Source organism: Akanthomyces muscarius, chromosome 5 (assembly GCF_028009165.1).
Source record: "Akanthomyces muscarius strain Ve6 chromosome 5, whole genome shotgun sequence".
NCBI lineage: Eukaryota > Fungi > Ascomycota > Sordariomycetes > Hypocreales > Cordycipitaceae > Akanthomyces > Akanthomyces muscarius.
In genome coordinates, this window is record NC_079245.1 from 2,091,273 (window position 1) to 2,109,383 (window position 18,111).

Below are 18,111 nucleotides of genomic sequence, written 5' to 3' on the forward strand. Positions count from 1 at the left end.
GACAGTTTGGACGCGCTAGCAGGGTCTGACCAGGGTGGCCCAGCAGCGAGCTGGCGAGTCGGAGACAGAGGATGGGGCACCCGGAGATGGGGCGAAGATTGCCTGACTTTTTTTCTCTTTTGAGCCAGGGGCGGGCGCGGCTTGCATCGACGACGGTGGTGACGAAGCGGCAGAAGCAGTAATAGTGACCGGATGTTGAAATTGCATTGCCTGCAACGACAGAAAGTGAGGGTATTTTGGTATTTCCAGGTAAATTAATTGTGCTTGCAGACGCCTCACGTGATTGTGCACGTTTGCTCGTCTGCCGGCTGCGAGCTTCCTCTGATGGGAGTGCAAACGCGCGCTCCTCTGTCGCACGCACCCTGCGTGCCTCCATAAGCTCCCAGCTAAAAAGCTGCCCCACAACAGCGCTGCCAGTTCTTCTTGTTTACATGCCGCTCGCCGCTAGCCTCAATATGGCGCCGCTTGAAACCTTTCCATTAAGCCACGAGTGATAGCTCGCTCAGCCATCAAATCATCCGACTTGCGTACCTAGTACTTGGCCTTCTTTGCTTCTCATGGTCGCATCACTTCTACAATGAGACGCAACACGCCTCGGTCTGGGGAGCGTCCCTCAAGTCGCCAGGCAACAGCCGCAACGGCCTCTTCACGATTGCGCGCCAGCACCTCAGCATTGCCTCGCGCGCCACAGTTCAACAAGGTAAGCTCTGCGACACACGACAGCCAGAGAGAGGAAACTAACCAGTTTCCATAGATTGGATCATTCCGCGCCAGCGCACAACCGACCTACAACCAGCTGACCGGTGCCGATTCAAACCATCGCGCGGCGTCCCAGCGTAGCCCCAGTCAAGCGGACTCGACACGGCCCAGCTCTCGTGATAGTATCAAGGAGAACCTCGCGCCGCCGGACGCCGACGAATATGAAAAATACCGACGAGAGATTGAGGCCCTCAAGGCCGAGATCGGCACGCTGCAATACCGTATGCAAACAGCCGACTCGGAAAAAGAAATTGCCCTCTCCCAGCAAAGCAACAAGGTTGAGCAGGCCAGGCGCCGAGAGCAGGATGAGTCGCAGAAACGCCAGGCTGCGGAGGCTGCGCAAAGCAGACTGGAGGCGCAGATCGAGGAGTTACGTTCCGAACTCGATAGCCTGAAAGATGGCAGCGAGGAGTCCGCCAAGGAAATGGAGCGCAAATATCGCGCTGCCCAGGATGCAGCAGATCTTGCCCAAGAGCAGGTGCAGGACATGTCCATAGCCAAGGACGAAGCGGAGCGCATCAGCAAGAAGAAGCTCACCGACATGGAAACGCAGCTGACTGCACTGCAACGGGCGACCGAGGACCATGGCCACGACAGTCATGCACGCGAGCAAGTCATTCAGCAAACTCAAGCCCAAGTAGCAGAGCGGGATGCGCAGATTGCCGCTCTCGAAGCCGACGTGTTGCGCCTCAAGGCGCAGGCTGGTGACGCAGACACCATGCAAGCTATCAAACGCGAGTTGACTGAGCAAGTGCAGCATATCCGTGCCTTGGAAAGCACAAACCGCGATCAGCTGTCGGAGCTCAAACACCTGCGCTCTGTTAACAAGGCGGTTGAGGTTGTCGAAGAGCAAAAGAGGACACTGCAGCGCAGACTAGAATCTGCCGAACTGCTGGAGGCTGAGTTAGCCGAAGCTAGGCTACAGAGGCAGCGCCTCGAAGACGAAAGACGCTCATGGTCATCCTATTTAGAGAATTCGACTGGCAATGGTGACGTCGAGTTTGAGTCACCCGAAGCCATGGCACGCGCTTTGGCAGAGGAGCGCTATACCACGGCAAATTATGTCGACCAGGTTGGCGCTCTGCGCGGCGAAATTAGTGCTCTGCAAAATACAGTCCAGACGTTCGAGCAGGAAAGGAAGCAACTTCTAGAAGATTTGGAGAATGCCAAGGCTTCGGCCAACCTTACGTCTACGGACAAGGCGCGGCTGCGTGTCGAGCGCCAAAAGTCTCTCGCGCTCAAGGAGGTGGAATATCTTCGCGCTCAGCTCAAGGCCTTTGATACGGAAGACCAGACCATGCAACCTGAGCAGTTTGACGAGGCGCGCGCTAGCCGCGTACAAGAACTCGAGGCCTTGGTCGACAACTACAAGAAAGAGCTGGAAGCTGTGCATGCCCAGCTGTCCTCCGCCGAACCTGCCCCCGCCGCGCCCACCACACCACAGCCACTCGCAGGATCCAAGCGCCCGCACGCCAGCTCGGACAGCAGCGAGCAGCTCGGACAGCTGACGCGCAAGAATCGTAGCCTGCAAGAAAAGCTCGCTGGTCTGCAGACCAAGCTGGTCATGCAAGAAAAGGAGCTCAGCGTCAACCGCGAGCAGCTCATGGTAGCCAAGTCGCAGGGTAACACGCGCGTGCTCTCGCTCCGCGCCAACCCGACGGCAGATCACGAAGCCATCAAGCGCGCGACGCTTGAGGCGCTGCAAAAGGAGAATAAGGAACTTCTCGCCACGCTCCGGTCCAAGCATGGCAAGGCCACGACGGTGGCCTACATACCCACGTCGGTCCTCGGCGCCATGGAGCGCGAAATCGCCGCCGCCAAGGCCGAAACGGCCTCGGCGCAAAAGTCAGCGCGCCGCCTCAAGGAAGTCTGGGGCAGCAAGTCGCACGAATTCAAAGAGGCCATCTTCTCGACGCTCGGCTGGACGGTGACGTTTATCCCCAACGGCAAGATGCGCGTTGAGAGCACCTTTTACCCGTCCCAGACGGACGAGCACGAAAACTCGATTGTCTTTGACGGCGAGCGCGGCACCATGAAGGTCGGCGGCGGGCCCAAGAGCAAGTTTGCGCAGCGCATCGCGGATCAGATTGGCTTTTGGGTCCGCGAAAAGGGCTGCATCCCGGGGTTCCTGGCGGCGCTGACGCTCGAGTTTTATGAAGAGCACAATAACAATAAAGAGCAGCAGCAGTAGTCTTCAGAAGCGGTTTATGTATACATTGGACAGGCTATTGGAGGCAACCATGTCATATTACGCCGAGGTTGGAAGGGAATGTTTGCATATTTTGGGGCGTTGAACTGGGAATTTAAACTAATCGTCATTGCTATCTTACATATTTTACAGCATGATATCACTAACAATGAATATGATTTACCTCTTCAATTTTGGTTCTAGACAGGCCCGCCGAGTGAATATGAAAGTTGCTGTCATCAAGGCATACAGTGCACAACCATGGTATCTTATGCTGTGCGTGCCTTTTCATAACTCCATACATAGGATAGCGCAAAAGCAGAAGGTATAATTGTCCGTGACGCTTTACTTTATTTTGAACGAGTTTTTTACTATATCAACGCCAACACTGCACGGTGGATGGTGAACAGCCCAATGCGGATGTGACGCGGAGCGAGATGCCAAGGCAGATTTGTAGGCAGTCTTCACGCCACGCCAGCAACCAGCTGGCCGGAGCGTTTCGGCATCGACTTGCGTTCTCTGACATGGCTGGTCTCCTCCGACGGGGTTGGCCACGCCAGCAGAAACGTGGGGAGCCGCATGCAGGTGCGAGCTGGCGAATGGCGAGGTGATGCATGTTGGGGAGATGACTGAGAGATGGTGGCTGAGGCGGCAACTTTGATGCGAAACCGAGGAGCCGCAGGCAAATGACAAGACAAGGTTGTCAGCCAGCCTCAGCCAGCTGGCAATCCTGTGGCTGTGCGACCCCAAGTCAGCCGGACCGGGTGGCCAAGCGTCACTGTGCATACCGTGACGGGCACAGTGCGACGGCTGAGTCGTTCACAGGGGCTGATTTAGGCTACCAGTGCCGCTGCACTGACTCCCACTGTTTGTAGCAACCAGGATATAGCGCTCTGTCACACGCAGACACCCCACCTCGGCGGCGCCACGGCGGCCCAAAGGTGGCGTTGTTGGCCTGCCTTGGGCGGTTTGGGGCGGGCGGGCTCACAGTAATAAATCCAATTACCTGAAGGACTGCACTGTATGTACTACCGCCCTTTGGGAGCCTCATTGTTCATTTGCGCATTTACCATCAATCCTTCCTCGATGCGCACACCTTGTCACGACAACAGGCCTGTCATTCACTAAGCACGCGACTTCTTCATATATATTCCGATAACCCGCATTTCCCATAGTCAACTTGCATCCTATTTTTACACTTCTGGCTTACGACGCTACGCTTGCGCCCCGCGAATATAAATACGTTGCTGTACACGACACGACACCACCGCGCTTCGCCTCCTTCTCTTTGAACCGCCGAGCCTGCGAGGATATAACTCCCCGGTCATCCCAAAGGGCCCCTCACCCACTGACTGCCGCTTTTACATGGACATCCCGATTTGAATCTTCCTGTTCGGCCGTAGCTGGACACTCTCGCCATGATGGAGGAAAATCGCATCCCTGATCGCGACGAGCTGTGCGACTACAACTATGCCGTGGCAGGACAGTAAGTGCACAGAAGGAATGACACGATGATAGAGACGGACTGACCATGTTAGCGCCGGCACGTTATGCGACAAAGATGGAAAGCTCTTCATCAAGCCCTGCACACCGACCGAGATGGACTTTTACCAATCCGCCATCAAAAACCCCGAATTTGCCGACATCATGCCTCGCTTCATGGGCTCATTAGTACTCTGCGACCCCTCCGACCTTAAAGTCGACGATGCCGTTACGGGCATCATCTCAGATGCTGGCGCCATCCAGACCGCCAAGGAGCAGATCGAAGCGACCGTCGCGGAGCAGGTCTCGCGCGCGCCCGCCAAGACGGCGCCGCACAACGGCGCCCCCTGGGCCCCCACGAACGGAAAGAAGATCAAGACCAACATGGCGGTCGTGCTGGAGAACGCCACCCGCGGCTTTACCAAACCCAACATCCTCGACGTCAAGCTCGGCACGCGGCTGTGGGCCGACGATGCGCCCGCCGCGAAAAAGGCGCGCTTTGACAAGATTGCCTCGGAGACGACACACGACAAGCTTGGATTCCGCATAGCGGGCATGCGCGTCTTTCGCGGGTCGGAGGACGCGACGCAGCTTGACAAGGAGGGCTACCTCGTCTACGACAAGGACTACGGCCGCATGACGATGACCAATGACAACATCCTCGACGGGTTCCGCCACTTCATCTTCAACGAAGCCGCCGGCATCGACGAGGACCTGGGCCAGGCCGTGTGCTCGGCGTTTGCGTCCGAAGTGAGCCGCATCCAGGAGATTCTCGAGGCGCACGAGACGCGCATGTACTCGTCGTCGCTCCTCTTTATATTCGAGGGCGACGGCGAGGCGCTCAGCAGGGCCATTGAGAAGAACAATGCTTTTGCTACGGCCGTCGAGGCCGTCGAAGCCAAGCTCGCCAACCGCACGACCCTGCGTACTGATAGCGGCATTGCCATGGACGACGATGACGAGCTGATCCAGGCTGCTGTGCTGGGTGATGATGATGATGATGACGACGACGACGACGATGACACAGACTCGGTCATAGGGCCCTCTGCTCTGCCGCCAATATTTTCGCTAAAGCTGATTGACTTTGCGCATGCGCAGTGGACGCCAGGTCAAGGCCCTGACGAGAACTTGTTAAAGGGTGTAAGGAGCGTGCGGGAGATTTTTGAACAACTTTCGCAATGAAAATGGGCGGATTTCTGCATTTTTCGCTGGTATTGATTTCTTGATTCTTTCGGCCGTCTCAATAGTAGACTGCGGCATGCACGGCGTCTGGGGTTAGGGTTCATATAAATCAACATAGAACAAGAGCATCATATATCAAGCTACGCGGAAGAGTAGCTACGCGGCAACGCATGCCTGAGGCTATACATACATTTGGAATCATCCTCACTTTTCAAGATCCCTAGTCATGTGCAAAGCGATTATCCATCTGTTTTCAATTTGTAGTGCTGCGGCGGCACATGTAACCAGTGCTGACCCACATACAAGCTAGCTGCCCCTCCAAGCTTGTATCGTGGACAAAGCTTCCTCGATACAAACCAAAGTGTTCAATGTAGCCCGGCATGTCAATTCCAGGGCTGGGGCAGATTCCTGCACAGGTGAGCCAATTGTCTTTTTCTAACGCCCGAAGGCCTTCCCAGTCCGCACTTTTCTTCTCTTGCGCCGTCCTCACTTTCCTCAGCCCGCAAACTGACGACCTTTCCAGCACGTTGAATCGTCGACTCGCGTCGTCGCGCTCCGCAAGGCCGGCGAATGGCGCTTCCACCTCGCGCCCGGCGCCACGGTCAGCGTCAAGCTGCTGTCGGGCACGGCTGAGAAGGACGGCGTGGAGCTCGCGCCGCGCAATGCCTACAAGCTCAGCGGCCCGCTGCGCGGCAAGCTCCTCACCTGGCACGGGTGCGAGCTCGAGGTCGACGGCCGCACCGAGCACGACGCGACGGCCGCCTTTTACGCACCGACGGAGAACCCCGCGACGTCACACCTGAATCTCCACGCGCGGCTGGCGGAGATGCGCGGCGCGGCGGCGCGCGAGCGCAGAGAGGGCCCGCGGGTGCTGGTGACGGGCGCGCGCGCGACGGGCAAGACGACGCTCGTGCGCACGCTGGCGAGCTACGCGACGCGGCAGGGCGACCAGCCGATCGTGGTCAACGCGGACCCGGGCGAGGGCATGCTGAGCCTCGCGGGGACGCTGAGCGCGGGCGTGTTCGCGACGGTCATGGACCCCGTGGCGACGGACGGCTGGGGTAGCACACCGACGAGCGGGCCGAGCACGGTGCCGGTCAAGCTGCCGCTCGTGTACTACTACGGGCGCGAGTCGCCCGAGGAGGACGCCGAGGTGTACAAGCAGCTGTTTGGGCGGCTCGCGGGCGGCGTGAGCGGCAGGCTGAGCGAGGACCCGGACGTCAAGTCGTCGGGGGTGCTGGTGGACTCGATGGGCGTGGAGGCGGGGAGCGCGAGGGGCTTGGACCTGCTGGCGCACATGGTGGATGAGCTATCAGGTACGTGGCTCGCCGACATGAAGCTGTAGGAGATGGAGAGGGAGTTGGCGTGCTGACTTGAATAGTGAACATTGTCGTCATTTTGGGGACGAGCGGCTTGAACGCAGAGATTGCCAAGCGCTTCGCCACGGAAAAGACGAGTCTGGGCGAAGCGATCCAAGTCATCACGCTGGACAAGTCAGACGGCGTGGTGGACAGGGACGAGACGTTTACGGAGCACAGCCGCGAGGCCGTCATTAAGGAGTACTTTTTCGGCGATGCGCGACGGTCGCTGAGCCCGCAGATTCAGCAGGTTGATTTTGACAGCCTCGTCATCTACCGACTACCAGACTGTACGATTTCTTCTTCTTATTATTTTTCTTCTCTCTCTCCAAATTACCCTCCCCGTGTTTGGCTGTTGCTAACCAGATCCGCCCATAGACTCCGACTACGAAACGGACACGCTGGTGCGCGAAGAGGCGTGCTCGTCGATGGAGCACTGGACGCTGGCGATTATGCACGCGTCCATCAGGGACTCGCCCGAGACGATCCGGGCGGCGGGCGTCATGGGCTTCGTGTACGTGTCCGACGTGGACGAGCAGAAGCGCAAGGTCAAGATGCTGGCGCCGGTGAGCGGACGGCTGGGCGACCGGCCGCTGGTGTGGGGGCGGTGGCCGGAGCCGTTTATCAATTTGCTGGGCTGATGAGGTTGTGTGTGGGTTTTTTTTTCTCCGTTGCTTTCTGATTATTCGTATGGTTAGGCGAACTGTATTTCCGTCGCAGCAAAAAACAGATTTTTCTCTTCTTCTTGGCGAAAGTCTCGAGTCTTCCAAGGTATTGCACTGCGACAGCCGGGCGCATAAGCTTGGCGAGCGCCAGGCTCGTGACCGTAAAGAGCATTGACCAGTGGAGATGTCGCTATACAATGCGCTGCTGTAATATAGTTTGGGGCCGCAGATGGGGAGCATCCATGACTGAAAAAACGGAAGAAAAAGAAGAAAAAGCCTGCAGCGGCATCTGATGCCATTTGCCGGACTGGGCATTGCTGCAGAAGTTGGCAGTGCAGGCTGAGGTTTTTGCACGGCTTACCGGAGCAGGAGATCCGAGGCGAAACCTTGATGCATAACAAGAGCAAGTTTTCTTTTCTCTTTCCTTGGCCTTTTTTTTTCTCGTAAATCTTTCCTATCCCGCTGCCCAATTCATCTCTACCTACTGTTCAGCCAGCCACCTACATACAGTGGGACAGCCTGGCAAGGCAAACAGTTGACAGGACAGAGCCCGGCCAGCTTGGTTCGGCGGGCGCGCCGCACGATGTTACTCTGTGAGATGGCGAGCTTGGATAGTGGAGTGCGTCATTGTGCGTTCGTGCGCTGTCAGTGTCTTGCTTTTTGATGAAAGACGACAACAAAAAGCTCCATGTCTGTTTTTCCTTTCTTTTCTTTTCTTTTCTTTTTTTGGCTGGAGGATAGCTCCAACATCCATTCCTCTCGACCGCCATTCTATTCAGCAACATCAGCAATAAACAGTGACATGTCAAAATACCCTTTGATGACCTCGCCTTTGCCGGGCGCGGAGCGAGCGGCGCCTCTGCCGAGCGGGCCAGCCAGCCAGCCAGCCAGCCACCACCGTCAGGAGGCCCCGCTGAAAAGCTGATGAGCTACCGGCAACGCTGTACCGTTTTTGGAGCAATCTACATGGCCAATTCCACTTCATCGCTATAGTAATACGAGAATGGATATACAAGAGCGCAAGCCAAGCCATCTGAGCGTAATATCGGCAGAGATTGACCTTGCCGCTACCCCATTCCGTCTTGCCTAGCGTTGCAGCGCAGTCGGCTGATCTGAGCTCTGTTGCCGGGCTTTATTACAGCGGAGAGGTGGGAAGGGAGGGGAGGGGGCCGAAATTGGCGAGTATAAAAAGAATGCGAAATGTCTCAATTGCTGCATTCTTTCTCCTTTCTTGTCCATCTACTGTTGCTTGTTGCTGTATGCTGGTCTTGCTGTGGTGGCTGCATATAATTCATCTCCACTGATACCTAATTCCCATTGTGTGCTGCAACACACAAACGTATTGACAGCCCGGCAAACGCATAACACATCAACGCAGCTAGCTTCAGCCATGTGGTTCCGCACCGCACTCGTCGCAGCTCTGCCGCTGCTCTCTCTTGCTGCACCTGTTTCCAACAGCAACAGCAATGGCAGCGACGCCCTCCCGCGCACCGACTACGACGCCATCATCATCGGTGGTGGTCCCTCTGGTCTTGCTGCGCTGAGCGGCCTGGCGCGCGTGCGTCGAAACGTCTTGCTCGTCGACTCGGGCGAGTACCGCAACGGCGCCACCCGTCACTTGCACGATCTGCCCGGAAACGATGGTACGTTGAAACAATCGCTGTCGATGCTTCTCCAGTGGCTGACACCCCCCCTCCAGGCCAGCAGCCGGCCTACTATCGCTGGGTCGCGCGCACGTCCATCGCCAACTACGGCACCATCACCATGACCAACGGCACAATCACCAAGATCCAGCCCGAGCGCAACAGCACGTACTTCACCGTCACCGGCAACTACACCGGCGGTCACGAAATCACCTACACGGCCCGCAAGGTCATCCTCGGCACCGGCGTCAAGGACATCATCCCCGGCACGCCGGGCCTGCAGGAGAACTTCGGCAAGGGCATCTACTGGTGCCCCTGGTGCGACGGCCACGAGCACGCCGACCAGGCCCTCGGCATCGTCGGCCCCGTGACCTCGGCCGCCAGCACCCTGCGCGAGGTGACGACGCTCAACACCGACGTCGTCGCCTTCACCAACGGCACCGCCGCCAACCAGACGCAGCTGGACGCGACGGAGAAGAGCTTCCCGCAGTGGCGCGACTACATGAAGGCAAAGGGCGCGACCGTCGACGACCGCGTCCTCACGTCGATTGAGCGCCTGCGCGACGGCGGCGACCCCTCGGCCGACCCGAGCCTGCCCACGCACCCGGAGCACGACCTCTTCCGCGTGCACTTTGCCACCGGCGAGCCTGTCCTGCGCAACGCCTTCGTCATCAACGTGCCCACCGACCAGGCGTCCTCGCTGCCCGAGGACATTGGCGCCAAGATTGTCGGCGGCAAGGTCGACGTCGACCAGACAAAGGGCCTCGTCACGAGCGTGCCGGGCGTCTACGCCATTGGCGACGCCAACAACGCCGGCGCCACCAACATCCCCTTTGCCCTCTTCAGCGGCAAGCGCACCGCCGTGTACCTGCACGTGCAGCTCGAGCGCGAGAATTCGGCGGCGCTGATTGCCAGTCTGAACGGCACCAGCAGTGAGAGCAGCGGCATCAGCGGTCGCAGCTTGCACGAGGAGGCGCGCGCCGTGTGGGACGAGATGAACGGCCGCCCGGGCGACGTCTTGTACGCGGGCGAGTTTGACCAGTAGAGTGGTTGCAGCTCAGCGAAAAGAGACAAAAAAGGGGGAGGAAGTTGTTCTGCATGAACGCTAATGAAGCCATGATATCGCAGGGATGTCATTGCAATTTTACATATAATTGACAGCATAATTTAACGTAATATTGGTACACGATTTCGAGCGTTTGACTTTAACTGGCACGGCGTGGGCATCGCGTGTGATATGTGTCGCCGACCTAGGTGCAAACTGGACCACAAAACTTGTGGTTGCAGGCCGTGTCTAGGATGAACGATCTGATTTCTGTCTGTATCGAACTATGGGCACTTGAGACGAGATCCTGTATCTTGGGGAAGTTTACCATCGTTTGCTGCTAGGAATAGTGCAGCCCGGCTCTGTCTGTGGTAGGCATGATGCCAACAGACCCGCGGGACGAATTGGCAAGCTTGCTTTCAATGATAGGGTAGGATCTATGCACAGGCTGGAGAATTCGACGGCTGCTTCAACCAGCTATCCATTTCTGGTCGAAAGTCAAGACATGCAGAGTATCAGTGCATGCTGCAGCTTCTCACACCGTCTTGCAACGGTGAAAGCATTGCCGACGTGCGCAGCCAATCCGGTCAGCTGGTGACATAATCTATGCCAAGCTTCCATCTAGCGGGAAAATAGCATTGGATCTAGGGCAGTTTTCGGGCTGCAACATCAACCCGAACTCGGGCAACCACCATATCTACCCAGCCAGTGGGCAACGCTGCACCACGAGCGATGCCGGTAGAACCGAGCACAGTTATTCACGGATGGCCCTGCAGAACCCGCCATCCTACCGTGATTGAAACCTCCAATGCAGGGCATGCGTGTCGTTTTCGTCTTTTACATTCAGTCCAGGGTAGGTGCATACCGCGGCCCGCGCGGGGAGGTCGCCGCAGATCATCCTGCTTAACACCTATCGCCGTTGCTCACACATCGGCGCTACAGCGTGCCTCGAGATGCAGCCGCTGTCAAATCCGGCAAGCAAAGTAAACACCGATCATTTGGGCGACTGTCCAAACAGGTGCATGAAAAATATCACCGCCTTGTTGTCTCAGGCTTGTCGTTTTCGCCGATACACTTTGATGTGGCAGGCAAGCAAACAAGCCACTCGGCTGCAAATCCAGGTTTCTTACCATCTAGTGAAATTCATCCCTCCACGTTTGATGGGCTTGGACCTGCCAAGACGAGGAGTCATATTTGCCAGCATATCAGGGTCCAGCGCTCCATTTTATGCCGGAATATGCAGTTTTTATCGCCGGACAGAGTCATTACCCAATTGTTTCGTGCGTGCAGGCAATCAGTATTTATCCATTGCTGCCATTAGTACGTGAAATGAGGTTAATTAAGCCACTTTATTAATAACCGGCTATTTCCATCCCAAAGTAGCATAAGTCGCGGCTTAGACTTTCCGCGAGTTTTAGCCTACGACGAGCGGTGTTACGTCATTCGGGCTTGCTCCTTTTGGCTGAACGTTTCAGGGTTTCGGCCAACAGCATGTTGATACAAATTGAGAACGAAAGCAAGCAACACACTAAATTTATCTCTCCGTGCTTGTAATCAGAAAAACAATCAAGAGCGCCGCGGCGGAGCTTGTGAAGTGAGCGGCGCGACGGCGCGGCGGCCGCCCCATATCTTTTTCTTTGGGTGATTGAAAATTCACGGCACACACCTGAGAAACGGGTCCCCAGGTGATTTGAAATCAAAACACCAACTCAAAACGTTGGAACTGCCATTGAGCGAATGTCACAGCCTGGCGGAGTTGCTTATCTACTAGGGTGTCGCAATCTTGGGGTGGCGCCATCTGTGCCCGTGAATACGGTGAACGTGTGCAGGGTGAATGCGAAATGTACTTGGCGTGGGTAATATTACCGTTTGAAAGCAACACCACATGTTGACACAAGCTTCACAAGGTTTCGGCAGCCTGGGGGTGCGGATCAGGCTCGGCTGCAGGTGGCTGACATATGCGACGTGAATGATAAATTTAGCGAACGTCGCGGCCAGATATTTAGCACACAAAGGTGCGGTGCCCACCTAGTCTCGGCCGGTGACTGTTGACCGGATGAGTTCATACTCGCCAGAGATCATAATGGCACAAGCACCCGTGCGAGTTGCCATGCAAATGATCCGCAGGCTCTGTGTTTTCACACCCCTTTCCAGGGCGGCCGTAGCAGTTTTATCCCCGGGCTAAATCACGAAAAAGCGCTAATGCAGCGCCGGACTGGGAGAATTCTCCACAATGAATCATTCAACATCAGCCTGGGCGGCTCTGCAGAGTCAGTTGCAAAAGTGGTCGGAGCCCTCATCGGCGAGCCAAAACGGTCTTGCCGCCCGAGTCCCTGCGCATCCCATCAGCCACTTTGAGAAAGGGAACGTGCTTAGAGTCATTATTAATGGCAAGGGTAAACACAAGTCTCCGCAAGCAAAAAACGTCCGCGGTCGTCTCCCTCAGCAAGTCTTTGTCCACCATCTTGCTCCGTCTCCACAGAATTCACGGACGAAATTCCAAGCACCACAAGGAACAGGCCGTTAAAAAAAAAGCAGTAATAACAATTGGGTTAGCTCACTGGGTGTACTTGTCTATTTTCAACACACACACCCCGGAGATTAGAAATACAATCTCCAGGCACGCTTTGCAAGCTGGCAGCCATTGGCTCTGTAGTCGGCGGAACCACCAAGCCTGTGGGCCAAATAGGGCGGTGCGTCATTGCACGGGGATTGCCACGGCTCCGAGAGCAAGAAAAAAAAAAGTTGAAACGGATCCGACCCTTTGCGGACTTGATTAGCTCGTAAGCTATCAAGCTGTCTAATCCCATATATATGTCGTCGTCCCACCTTGAAGTGTGAAACAACCGCCACGGACTGTCGACGTCCTGACAAAGCAACAAGCAACCGAGAACCACAACCACCATTTAAACTAGAACACAAGTTTCTTTGCAAATTCATAAAAGAAAGAGAACGCAAACTAGCAACACACCACTCCACAATGGCTGCCGAGGAGCAGCAGACGGTGCCGACTGCGGCCACCGCCGGAGCCACCCACAACACTGCAACCACAACAACAAACGGCGCCGAGGCCACCATCGCGCCGTCCACCTCTGCCGATGTTTCCTCGAGCAATGCCTCCGTCGAAGGCTACTGGGGCGATGCCGACCCCGGCGGGCCCGTCCGTCGTGAATCTGCCCGCCAGGGCTACGACGAGCTCCAGAGAGAGCTGAGCCGCCGGGCCAGCAACGTCTCGGGCGCATCCAAGGCCAAGAGCCAGACGGGCGGCGGCCAGAAGGGAGGTCTGCTCTCGGCGCTGCGCAAGACGAAGCGGGAGCCCGACGTCGAGGCCGACAGCCAGGAGACCAAGCGCAACGAGGATGACTTCCAGCTCGACGAGTTTATGCGCCAGGGCCACCTCGAGAAGCGCCACCCGGAGAGCGGCGAGTCGACGAAAAAGGTCGGCGTCCTCTTCAAGAACCTGACCGTCAAGGGCGCGGCCGTGAGCGCCATGACGGTCCGCACCCTGCCGCAGGCCATCCTCGGCACCTTTGGCCCGGACCTCTACGGCCACATCACCAAGCTCGTCCCGGCCCTCAAGTTTGGCAGCAAGGGCAGCGGGCCCGAGATCCGCGACCTCATCCACGACTTCACCGGCGTGGTGCGCCCCGGCGAGATGATGCTCGTCCTCGGCCGCCCGGGCTCCGGCTGCACCACCTTCCTCAAGGCCGTCGCCAACAACCGCAAGGGCTACGTCGCCGTCGAGGGCGACGTGCGCTACGGCGGCATCGACGCCGCCGAGATGGACCGCCGGTACCGCGGCGAGGTCGTCTACAACCCGGAAAACGACCGCCACCTGCCCTCGCTCACCGTCGGCCAGACGCTCGACTTTTCGCTGCGCACAAAGACCAAGAAGCACGACAGCGGCAGCATCGGCCTCATCGTCGACTCCTTCCTCAAGATGTTTGCCATCTCCCACACCAAGAACACAAACGTCGGCGACGAGTACACCCGCGGCGTCTCGGGCGGCGAGCGCAAGCGCGTCTCCATCGCCGAGACGCTCGCGACAAAGTCGACCGTCACCTGCTGGGACAACTCGACGCGCGGCCTCGACGCCTCGACGGCGCTCAACTACGCGCGCTCGCTGCGCATCATGACCGACGTCTCGGACCGCACCACGCTCACGACCCTGTACCAGGCCGGCGAGGGCATCTACGAGCTCATGGACAAGGTGCTCGTCATCGACCAGGGCCGCATGCTCTACCAGGGCCCCGCCGCCGACGCCCGCCAGTACTTTGTCGACCTCGGCTTCCTCGCGCCCCCGCGCCAGACGACGGCCGACTTCCTCACGTCCATCTGCGACGTCAACGCGCGCCGCTTCCGCGACGGCTGCGAGGCGAGCTGCCCCAAGACGGCCGCCGAGCTCGAGGCCGCGTTCCTCGCCAGCGACGCCCACGCGCGCGTCCTCGCCGACGTGGCCGACTACGAGCGCCACCTGGCGGCGACGAGCCACGCCGACGCCTCCACCTTCCAGCAGTCCGTCTCCGAGGCCAAGTCGCGCACCGTCCTCGACAAGAGCAACTACACCGTCAGCTACTGGCGCCAGGTGCTCGCCTGCACGCGCCGCGAGTTCTGGCTGCTCTGGGGCGACAAGCAGACCCTCTACACAAAGTTCTTCATCATCATCAGCATGGGCCTCATCGTCGGCTCGCTCTTCTACGACGTCGCCGACGACACCTCCGGCCTCTTCCTGCGCGGCGGCGCTGCCTTCTTCTCCATCCTCTTCCTCGGCTGGCTGCAGCTGTCGGAGCTCATCCGCGCCATTGCCGGCCGCGACGTCATCGAGCGCCACAAAGAGTATGCTTTCTACCGCCCGTCCGCCGTCAACTTTGCCCGCATCCTGGCCGACTTTCCGCTCCTGTTTGTCGAGGTCGTCGTCTTTGGTCTCATCCTGTACTTCATGGTCAACTTTGACCTCGACGCCGGCAAGTTCTTCATCTACCTGCTGTTCATCTACACAACCACCATCTGCATCACGGCCCTGTACCGCATGTTTGCCGCCATCAGCCCGTCAATCGACGACGCGGTCCGCTTCTCCGGCATCACATTCAACCTGCTCCTCATCTTTGCCGGCTATGCGATCAGCAAGCCGACGCTGCTGGGCAAGAAGATCTGGTTCGGCTGGTTCTACTGGATCAACCCCGTGTCGTACGCCTTCGAGGGTGTCATCTCCAACGAGCTGTCCAGCCGCAACATGCAGTGCGCCCCCAGCCAGCTTGTGCCGCAAGGCCCCGGCATCATGCCCGAGAACCAGGGCTGTGCTGTGCCTGGCTCGGCTGCCGGCGCCACCACTGTCAACGGCGCCGACTACCTCAGCGCAAACTACGACTACCACCGCTCCAACCTGTGGCGCAACTGGGCCGTCCTGATTGCCTTTTCCGTTCTGTACATTCTCGTCACCGTGCTGGCCACCGAGACCCTCTCATTTGCCACATCTGGCATGGGCATCCTCATGTTCAAAAAGTCCAAGGCCGGGGCCGCCGCCGCCAAGGACACCAAAGCCGCCGACGAAGAGTCCGGCAAGAAGGAGACGCAGGGCAACGACACGCTGCAGCGCCAAATCACCACCCCCGACGAGATTCTGCAAGAGTTTCAGCGCAGCGAAAAGATCTTTACCTGGGAAAATGTCAACTACACGGTTCCTACCGCCGATGGCCCGAAGAAGCTGCTCAACAACGTGCAAGGCTACGCCAAGCCCGGTGTCATGGTCGCTCTTATGGGTGCCTCGGGTGCCGGTAAGACGACGCTCCTCAACACTCTTTCCCAGCGCCAGACTGTCGGCGTCGTCGAGGGCAGCATGCTCGTCGACGGCACGGCGCTGCCCACGGACTTTCAGCGCGGCACCGGCTTCGTCGAGCAGATGGACCTGCACGAAGAGTCCACCACGGTCCGCGAGGCGCTCGAGTTCTCCGCCCTCCTCCGCCAGAGCAAGGACATCCCGCGCGAGGAGAAGATTGCCTATGTCGACAAGATCATCGACCTGCTCGAGATGCAGCCCATCGAGGACGCCATTGTCTTTTCCCTCGGCGTCGAGCAGAAGAAGCGCCTCACCATCGGCGTCGAGCTGGCCGCCAAGCCCTCCCTGCTGCTCTTCCTCGACGAGCCCACGTCCGGCCTCGACTCGCAGTCGGCCTTTTCCATCATCCGCTTCCTGCGCAAGCTGTGCGCCGCGGGCCAGGCCATCATCTGCACCATCCACCAGCCGTCGTCGGAGCTCATCGAGCAGTTTGACCAGATCCTGGCGCTCAACCCGGGCGGCAACGTCTTCTACTTTGGCCCCGTCGGCGAGAACGGCAGCGCCGTTGTCGACTACTTTGCCGCGCGCGGCTCGCGCTGCCCCGACGGCAAGAACGTCGCCGAGTTCCTCATCGAGCAGGGCGCCAAGCCCGCCGGCCGCGCGTTCTGGAACGAGCAGTGGCTGCAGTCGGACGAGAACAGGAAGCTGACCGAGGAGATTGAGCGCATCAAGCGTGACCGCGGCGCAGCCGCGGCCCAGCTGGAGCACGAGGCGGGCGGCGCGACCAAGAAGGACGAGTTTGCGGCCTCGGCGTACACGCAGACGATGCTGCTGACCCGGCGCATGTTCATCAAGCAGTGGCGCCAGCCGTCGTACGTGTACGGCAAGTTCTTCGTCGCCGTGCTCATCGGCATCTTCAACGGCTTCACCTTTTGGCAGCTCGGCAACACGGTCGCGGACATGCAGAACCGCATGTTCACGTCCTTCCTCGTGCTCCTCTTCCTGCCCGCGACCATGAACGCCGTGCTGCCCAAGTTCTTCATGGACCGCGCGCTGTGGGAGGCGCGCGAGTACCCGTCGCGCATCTACGGCTGGGTCGCCTTTTGCTCGGCCTCGATCCTCTCCGAGATCCCCAGCGCCGTCGTCTCGGCCGTGCTCTACTGGGTGCTCTGGTACTTTGCGACCGGCCTGCCGACCGAGAGCTCGACCTCGGGCTTCGTCTTCCTCATGACGCTGCTCTTCTTCCTCTTCCAGACGAGCTGGGCGCAGTGGATCTGCGCCTTTGCGCCCTCCTTCACCGTCATCAGCAACGTCCTGCCCTTCTTCCTCGTCATGTTCTCCGTCTTCAACGGCGTCTTCGTGCCCTACCAGCAGCTCGTCGTCTTCTGGCGCTACTGGATGTACTACGTCAACCCCTCGACGTACTTTGTCGGCGGCGTCCTCTCGAGCACCCTCGTCGGCCAGGAGGTGCGCTGCGCCGACACCGAGGCCGCGCACTTCAAGCCGCCGTCGGGCCAGACGTGCGTCGACTTTGCCGGCGACTTCGTCGCCAAGGCCGGACGCGGATACCTGATCGACCCCAACGCCACCGACATGTGCGCGTACTGCCCCTATGCCGATGGCACCCAGTACCTGGCCTCGCTGCACATTGAGCCTAGCCAAAAGTGGCGCGACTTTGGCATCTTCCTGGCCTTTTGCATCAGCAACTGGGCTCTGGTCTACTTCTTCATCTACACGGTCCGCGTTCGTCGCTGGTCGTTTGGTTTCGGCTACTTGTTCAAATGGTTTTAAAGAAATTTGCCTACTGCATATAATTTAGAGGAAATGGCGTTTGTGCATTTGCGGCACCTCAACGTGGTGTTTTTTTGCTTTTTGTTCTATTCAACAAAAAAAATGGTGTAGACTTAGATGTACGCTTTTCAAGATAATACATACTGCTTTAGCTTGTTCTCTCGATTGCCTGTCTTTCTGCGCCAACGTAATCGAATACGTAATGACTGATGTCGCACGTCG

At 58.2% G+C, this 18,111-nt stretch overlaps 4 protein-coding genes across 4 annotated transcripts; all 4 read left to right on the forward strand.

Annotated features, from left to right (window-relative positions):
- Nucleotides 1-577: 577 nt before the first annotated feature.
- On the forward strand, nt 578-2,950 carry LMH87_009979 (uncharacterized protein; the record flags this gene model as incomplete). Its single annotated transcript, XM_056197066.1, has 2 exons — nt 578-700; nt 755-2,950. 2 exons carry the CDS (start codon nt 578-580, stop codon nt 2,948-2,950), a joined length of 2,319 nt encoding a protein of 772 aa, XP_056054152.1.
- A 1,415-nt stretch (nt 2,951-4,365) lies between these two features.
- LMH87_009980 (uncharacterized protein) lies at nt 4,366-7,610 on the forward strand (the record flags this gene model as incomplete). The annotated part of the gene is made up of 6 exons (XM_056197067.1): nt 4,366-4,433; nt 4,486-5,569; nt 5,986-6,027; nt 6,135-6,927; nt 6,993-7,259; nt 7,348-7,610. 6 exons carry the CDS (start codon nt 4,366-4,368, stop codon nt 7,608-7,610), a joined length of 2,517 nt encoding a protein of 838 aa, XP_056054153.1.
- A 1,414-nt stretch (nt 7,611-9,024) lies between these two features.
- LMH87_009981 (uncharacterized protein) lies at nt 9,025-10,322 on the forward strand (the record flags this gene model as incomplete). The annotated part of the gene is made up of 2 exons (XM_056197068.1): nt 9,025-9,277; nt 9,334-10,322. 2 exons carry the CDS (start codon nt 9,025-9,027, stop codon nt 10,320-10,322), a joined length of 1,242 nt encoding a protein of 413 aa, XP_056054154.1.
- A 2,980-nt stretch (nt 10,323-13,302) lies between these two features.
- On the forward strand, nt 13,303-17,889 carry LMH87_009982 (uncharacterized protein; the record flags this gene model as incomplete). Its single annotated transcript, XM_056197069.1, has 1 exon — nt 13,303-17,889. One exon carries the CDS (start codon nt 13,303-13,305, stop codon nt 17,887-17,889), a length of 4,587 nt encoding a protein of 1,528 aa, XP_056054155.1.
- Between the last annotated feature and the right edge of the window lie 222 nt (nt 17,890-18,111).